This window comes from Pinus tabuliformis, chromosome 3_1 (genome assembly GCF_031772625.1).
Source record: "Pinus tabuliformis cultivar Carrire ecotype Pingquan chromosome 3_1, CPIR1, whole genome shotgun sequence".
Lineage (NCBI taxonomy): Eukaryota > Viridiplantae > Streptophyta > Pinopsida > Pinales > Pinaceae > Pinus > Pinus tabuliformis.
In genome coordinates this window covers 259,053,653-259,061,992 of record NC_142301.1, presented here as the reverse complement: position 1 = coordinate 259,061,992, position 8,340 = coordinate 259,053,653, and the positions used below count along the sequence as shown (strand labels likewise).

The following is an 8,340-nucleotide window of genomic DNA, read 5'->3' as shown; positions in this document are numbered from 1 at the left end:
GAATATGATTGTTTTCTAATCCATTCTACAACCGTTTGTTTGTTTATATATTTTTCTCTAATGACATGACTCCACAGACCAATCCCAAATAGACTTCTCCACAGATTTTTCAGAGCTAATGCTTTGGAAAACTAGGAAAGATTTTTAAAACCCCATCCTCCTAGCTTTTTAGGGATAGAAAGTATGGACCAGTTTGCAAGATGAATATTCTTTTTGTCACGTTTCCCAGCGCATAGAAAATTAAAATCATGTGTTTGATCACAACAAGAATATAATCAGGAATTTTTGCCAAAGACAACCAAAATACCCGAATATTCTCCAATATCGATTTTACCAAAAAGATTCTACCCCCTAATGATAGCCAATTATAACACTAAAGATTTATTCTCTGTTCCACCTTTTTGATCATCCACATCCAATCCTCTTTGTGAAAATTATTTGGTTTAAGATAGAAACCAAGGTATTTAAATCTCGTCTCCAAAGATGACCACTACAATGGGAGAAATCACTGCATTTCAGCAAGAATATTAGCCCCAATCCTCCGCTTTTTGATGATTCTTGTTTATTTCTTCTTCTTCGTCCTCTGAAAGATGTGGATTGGCTTTTGGGGTCTTTTCTTTATCTTTTTTGTAACCTTTTTAGCTTATGGGCATGTGCTTTTCAAATGTCATGTTTGTAGAAAAATTCGACACCTAAATGGCGTGTTTTCAAAATCTAATATTTGATTCCACTTAAAATCTTTATGCGACAGATGGATGTTATTTGGTAGGCCTTTGCTAAGGTTTATCTCTACACAAATCCAAAAAAAGGTTAAAAAAAAAAAATCAATTCTTTTTTTATTTGTCTTCAGAAACCTCCCCAATGTGTTTTCAATACCTTCTAAAACTTGGTGGTGCCAAAAAGGAAGAGGGAGATTTTGTAGTCTCACCCATACCGATATCTTGGTAACCACCATTGTTCTAACATAAAAATCTAGAAACCATAGAGTTACAAAGAGGCCCTCCCTACTCCAAAGCCATGGCCCCTCATTTAATATTATATAGTATTATCTAATATTGATCGTTATTAGCCATATATTATTATATTAATGTATAATATAAGATAGGATTATATAAATATTATATAATAATTGTTGATTAATATAATGTTTAAAATGCTACCTTCCGATTACACGCGCGAACCAGCTACCTGGCCTAACGGACTCCCTTCTGCCTCGCAACCGCCACTCAGCAGCCCCCTGCTATTGGGTTCCCAACATCCATGGATCCCTCAGAGGAGGGCGATCCTCTACCAGGCAGTCATCAAGGAAATGAAGAAACTGCAAAATCATTTGCCTCACTTATCGCAACGACAGGAGCTCCAAGGACCAGGCCAACAATAAACAAGTTTGTTAAGAAGCTCGAGGATATTCCAGAAATATCTCTTCACCCTGCTCTTCCTCGCAGAGCAGCCTTGTCACTCGCTGAACGCGGTTTAGTTGGTCAATTCACAGGGTTGTGGTCGTCACCCAAATCAATTCAAAGATGGATTGAAAGAAACTGGAGCTCAACTATCAATGGGAAAATAACAATAAGATTTTGCGGAAGGGGATACTATACCTTTCATTTCGAAACTAAGGAAGACAGAGATCTAATCTTCAGAAATGGCCCATATTTCATGGATTCTAGAGGACTATATCTAAACAAATGGACCCCAGACTTCGATCCCGAAATGGATGTGCCAAGTGCAGTACCAGTCTGGGTCAGATTACCCCATCTCCCTTTACACTATTGGGGAGATGAATCAGTAAAGGCCATTGGAAATGCAGTAGGAAAGTATATAGATAGATGCGAACCAAAGGACAACATGCACGCCTGTGCCAGAATATGTGTGGAAGTGGATCTAGGAAAAGGACTTCCAGAAGCGATAAAGATTAGGGTCGACCAATGGACGTACATACAGCAGCTAGATTACGAGCAGATCCCATTCAAATGCAAGGTATGTCATGAATATAGTCATTTTTAAAATAGATGTCCTAAAAAAAAGAAAGTGAAAATCTTGAGGAACAAGAAAATAAATGGGGAAAAGTTAAAAGGAAAAAACCCACCAACAAACAACCCATCTCTTCCTCTTCGCAGCCACAGGAACCAAATGAAACCTCCATACCATCTCCCTCCACCGTCATCCCCCAACCCCTCACAAACTCGAATCCCTTTTGGCTTTTGGAAGACTCCACATATCCTCCTTCACCCAGATCCCCAACGCATTCTCCCAATCCCCTCACTCTATCTCCCACCCCTTCAATCCCTTGCTCCCCTCTCCCCCCTCCTTTAGTGGACTGTGTCTTAACTAGAAACCAATCCAAAGAGAACTCCCAAACCAATGAACACCAAAAAAAAGTGGGGAGAAAATCTAACAAGGAAATAAGGGATGAGGCAGTGGCCAAAGAGATGGATTTAGGCACTCAGCAACCAATGGACTCCTTTCATGGGAAAAATACAGGAAACAATGAGAATCAGCAAAGAGGGAATGACATCGCTCACCACCATACCAGTAAATAATGATAGTGATCTCTTGGAATTGTCATGGTTTGGGCACTCCCTTCAAAGTAAATGGAGCAAGAGACATACTAACGAAAGAAGTGTCAGACATTTTCATGATCAAGGAGACGAAAACAAACAGTCAAGAATCTAGAAAAATGATACAAAAGTTAAAAAATTATGAAGGAATAGTGCAAAAGGCAACAGGAGCTTCAAGAGGAATATGTACACTATGGGAAAAAAGAAAATGGGAAATGACAAGTCAAAAAATCAGCAAGCATTGGATCAAAACAAATTTAAAAGAACTTAGTACAAAGTAAATATACAGCATCATAAATATATATGCCCCAAACCATTACAAAGAAAAAGAACAATGCTAGAATTCGATAAAAGAAGTTTTAATAGAAAGACAAAATGGAAAAATAATTTTGGGAGGGGATCTAAACTTGGTAAAAAACATAAAAGAAAAAATTGGAGGGACTTATCATGCAGATCCGTCAAGAGAAGCTCTCAAAGAAATAATGGAGCAACACAATCTAATCGATATCCCACCAAGTAATGGGAAGTACACCTAGAGCAACAAAAGAGTGGGCAAGAGAAATATAAGGGAAAGGTTGGACAGAATTTTAGTCCAAGAAAATATAGCAGTTGATTTCACCTATGTGAAATCCAAAATTATTCATACAACAGCTTCGGACCACAAGCCAGTAGCAATCAGTATGGGCAAACTGGATAACCAAGGCCCTCTTCCGTTCAGATATAATTCGAGCTGGGACAAAAATGAATAATTTAGAAATCAAATTAAAGAGGGATGGGCACAAAGCATTACAGGGTCCCCTCATTATGTATGGGAAACAAAATTGAAAAATCGAAGGATGAATCTAAAAAAATGGGCAAGAGAGAATGATATTTAAAAAAAAAAAGAAAGGAAAATAGAGCTACAAAAAAAAATGGACAGCATATAAAAAGAAAAGGAAGATAAAGGGGAGGACAAACAGGATTATTTGCAAGAAAAGGAATTATTTTGGGAAATATACAAGCAGAACAAAAAGGAAGAAGAAGAGCTTAGACTGAAGTCTAGATGTTTATGGCTAAAAGCAGGGGATAAAAACACTGCCTTCTTTCATAATTTAATGAAAATCAGATGTACCAAAAATCAGATGGACCAAATAAATGTTGATGTACAAGATATTAAGGGAGTAGAAGAATTTTAAAAAGCAACACATAACCATTTCAAAGAGTTATTAACAGCAAATGAACAGCCAGCAGATAATGAGGATTTTTTACAACACATCAACAACAAAAAAAGTGATGAACAAAACTTAGAAATTAACAAAGAAATTTCTGAAGAAGAAGTGTTGGCAGTGATATGGAGTCTTCATCCTGACAAGGCTCCAGGGACATATGGGTTCATAATCACCTTCTATAGACAGTATTGGAATATCATCAAAAAAGACTTCATGAGAATGACAAATAATGTTTTCAAAAAGAAAGAAAAAAAATGGGAGGAAACACAAAATCCTCTTATCTGGCCCTTATCCCTAAAGAATCCAACCCAGCAACCTTCAACAGATTCATACCAATATCTCTTTGTAATTCCTCTTATAAAACTCTTAAAAAAATTGACTAGACTCTCTCGCGCTGCGGCCCTGACCTAGTCGTCGCACTTCTCCTGCGCAAGAGGCCGCTAGCCGTCTCGGCCCTCTGCCTACCGCGGAGGGTTTGTTCCTTCTGACCGCAGAGATCTCTCCTTGAGCCCTGTGGCTGCTGCGCCCCTGCGCTCAGTCCTGAGGCACCCCTCAGAGAACATGGATCTCAACGGGGGCTCGGCCCCCCCTCCTTCGGAGGTTCTGGCATTCAAATCACTGGTTGAAGCATGCCCGAAGAGAGTCCCAACGGTGGCCCAGCAAAATTTTATCAAGAGGATGGACAAGATACCCTCAGTTGCCCTTTCTGAAGAAGAGACGTGTAAAGCAGCACTGAACCTAGTAGAGAGAGGCCTCATCAGCCAGTTCACGGGCCTCTAGCCTTCACTAAAGTCAGTAGAAGATTGGACTCAAAGAAACTGGAGCCCCTTGATCAAAGAGGGTGTGAAAAGCTACTTTGTCGGGAAAGGATACTTTGTCTTTGTTTTTGAAAACCCGGAAGATAGAAGCTTAATCTTCAGAAATGGCCCATATTTTATGGGACCGCAGGGCCTGTATCTGAATAAATGGTCCCCAAACTTCGACCCCTCCCAAGACGTCCCCACCGTAGTCCCAATATGGGTGAGACTTCCCCACCTGCCTCTCCACTGCTGGAATAAAAAATCCCTTGAAAACATCGGCAATGCACTGGGTAAATACATTGACAAAGCTGCAAGGAAAGATCAATATTCATGCGCTCGAATATGTGTTGAAGTCGACATGGAGGAGGGGTTACCGGAAGCAATCAAACTTACAGTTGCAGGTTGGGCGCATGTCCAAGAGCTGGACTATGAACAGTTCCCATTCAAATGCAGACATTGCCACGAGCACGGACACTTCGCGAAGTATTGCAAGAAGAAGGCAGAAGAACAAATAGACAAACAAAAAGAGGAACAATGGACCCTAGTCCAGAAAACAACACACCCAAAAAAAGGTCCTAGCAAAGGAAAGACAACAGGGATGCCAAGCAGTTCCAAGCCCATCCAAGAAGAGGAAGCAAACGTACAAGGGACAACAAGCATACAGATCAACCCAACAGACCCGGAGCAAGAACACCAGGTGCATGTAGAAAGCACCCCTCCAAGCAAAGAAGGCGAGAAAGAAAAGCAGGTCGAAGCCTCACAGGGCAGCCCGTCCAACCCTTCATATGCAGAAGTTACAAGGAAAAAAACAATAGAAAGTTCAGGATCTTCGGAGGATGAAGCCTACGAGCGTCCTACGAAAAGAGTTGGAAGAAAATCCCGTAAAGAAATGAGAGAAGAAGAGGCCGAAAGACTTAAAACCCAAGGGAGCCAAGCCACAATAGAAATGTCCATTGGGCGAAATATCAGGCCGAGACCTTCCAAGGGAGGTCCAACCCCTCCACTAAGTAAATAATGAAGTTTGTCTCTTGGAATTGCAGAGGACTGGGGAGCCTTGCAAAATTAGAAGCAGTCAAGGATCTTCTTAAAGCTGAACCCTCAGACATCCTCATGCTCCAAGAGACCAAAATTGAAGGGCATTCCCTTCTAGATATCAGCAGGCTAAAATGGAATAAAAATACAGGCAAGGCAGTAAGCGCAAGGGGTACCTCCGGAGGACTGGCTACTCTTTGGTCAGATAGCACATTCCAGCTCAATAATTGTCAAGAAACCCAGCATTGGATATACACTGAATTGACGCACAAAGTTAGTAAGTTGACTGTCTTTCTCTTCAATTTGTATGTTCCCGTAAATTATGCAGAAAAAAGAGAATGTTGGTACTCTCTATCATCTTATCTAGAACAGCATTCCCCAAATAATATTATCATAGCATGAGATTTAAATATAGTTCTGAAGCCAAAGGAGAAGAGGGGAGGCGCCAATTTCAGAGACTTCATGCTGGCCACGGTGGAGGAGCTTGTTCAGAACTGGGATCTCTTAGACTTCCCTCCAGTCCATGCGCTGTATACATGGTCGAATAATCATGTTGGGCCGGAACAAATCTCCACCCGGCTGGACAGATTTCTGATCCAAAGCGCCCTTGTGATGAACAAAAAGATTGCCAACACAAAAATCCTACCCAAATTGACTTCGGATCATAAGCCAATACAGCTTCTATTGGAAGAGGAAGAAGATCTGGGCCCCATTCCCTTTCAATTTAGCCCTCTATGGATCGATAAATCGGGTTTTATTAAGACAGTGAAAGCTGCATGGGTCAAACCCATCACAGGCTCCCCTAGCTACATCTGGGAATAGAAGTTGAAGGCTACGAAATATGCACTAAAGGAGTGGATAAAAAAGCCAGACCCCAATCCAACCAACCAGAGAAAAGAGGCAGTTCAGAGGTTGCATTCAATGCAAACGAAAATGGAGATCAAAGATATTACAGCAGAACTTCTGGATGAGGAAGTCAAAGCACAACGATCCACCTACCAGGCCTTCCGAACTGAAGAAGAATACTAGAGATTAAAGTCCAGAAGTTTATGGTTAAATTCAGGGGACCAGAACACTTCTTACTTCCACAGACAATACAGAGCTAGATTGTCCCGGAACCATATAGCAGAGATTAAAACCTTGGAGGGACATGTTTGCAAAGGCTTCGATCAGGTGAAAGGCGCTGCTGAAGCACACTTCAGGAATCTATACAACAAAGGAATTCAAGGCGATGAAGAGGAAGTCTATGACTTTCTAACTAATATTCCCCATCTAGTTAACGCAGATGAAAACACAACCCTTTGCAGACCCATCACAAATGAGGAGGTTATCAAAGTAATCTGGTCAATGGAAGCCGATAAGGCCCCTAGGCCTTACAGATTCACAATCCATTTTTATCAGTCTGTTGGGAAGTTATCAAATCTGATCTCCTCAAAATGATCAGAGGTTTTATGAGAAAAGCTAAGATAAGAGGAGGTATCAACTCCACCTATCTAGCTTTAATCCCCAAGGAAACCAATCCAGTCACCTTTGCAAGATTCAGGCCTATCTCGCTGTGTAATGCTTCTTACAAAATCATAGCCAAACTCCTAGCAAACCGACTCAAGCCACTTCTCAAAAAATTGATTTCCAGCACTCAAGGCGGATTCGTGGAAGGTAGATATATTATGGGCAATGTTATTCAAGTTCAAGAGACCATCCATTCAAGCAAACAGCGGGGCGAGAAAGGTATGTTGATCAAACTCGATATGGCGAATGCATTCAATAGAGTAAATCGCTTGTTCCTATGCAAAGTCCTGCTTTCTTTTGGTTTCTCTCAACATTTTGTCTAGCTCATTAAAGCATGCATAGAATCCCCGGGGATTGCCCCTCTCATCAATGGTCGTCCAACCAACTTCTTCCAAACTCAGAGAGGTATCAGGCAGGGATGCCCACTCTCTCCCTTCCTATATATCCTCATGGCCGACTCTCTCAGTAGAAAGCTAGCAGCTGAAAAAACCGTTGGCTCCCTCCTGGGGCTCAAACCTTCTAATGCAGCAACTTCTCTAAACCATGCCCTCTTCGCAGACGATTCTCTGCTCCTCGGAGGCGTTTCCACCAGAATAGCGAAAGCCTTCGACAATGTGCTGAAAAGTTACTGTAGGGTGACTGGTGCTCTTATCAATGAGAGCAAAAGCGAAATATACAGTTGGAATACTGAACAGCAAGAGATCACCAATATCTCGAAGATCCTCGGATTCAAAGGTCAAGCCAAATGGGATAGCTTCAGATATCTTAGTCTTCCCATTTCCTCAGGGGTGAACAAGAGGTCTCTATGGACTCATATAATCAGCAAAATCAAATCCAAAATCGCTCCCTGGGGAGGATATTGGTTAACTAAAGGCGGCAAATCCATTCTAATAAAATCTCAGCTGTCAGCTATGCCCATTTATCAGGCAGCGTTTCTCCTTGCCCCCAAACATGTCACGGATCAGATTGCCACCCTCCTCAGGAATTTCCTATGGCAAGGCAGGAAAGGTAACGATAAAAAGATGCATTTAGTTAACTGGGACACGGTTAAGAGGCCAATTGATGAGGGCGGACTTCAAATTCGGGACCCCTCCCTAGTCAACAAATCGCTGGGCGGCAAGCTATTGTGGAAAATAATCAGCGATCCCTCCCATCCAATTAGCACGATTTTACACTCAAAATACACAGATAAAGAAGCGCTAAGCAAAATGCAACTGCAGTCTACAGCGTCCT

General features: G+C 41.5%; 1 protein-coding gene across 1 annotated transcript; it reads left to right on the top strand.

The window, feature by feature from the left end:
* Window positions 1–1,260: 1,260 nt before the first annotated feature.
* LOC149186785 (uncharacterized) lies at window positions 1,261–2,004 on the top strand. The gene has a single exon (XM_089409452.1). It carries the CDS (start codon window positions 1,261–1,263, stop codon window positions 2,002–2,004), a length of 744 nt encoding a protein of 247 aa, XP_089265578.1.
* The last annotated feature ends 6,336 nt before the right edge of the window (window positions 2,005–8,340 follow it).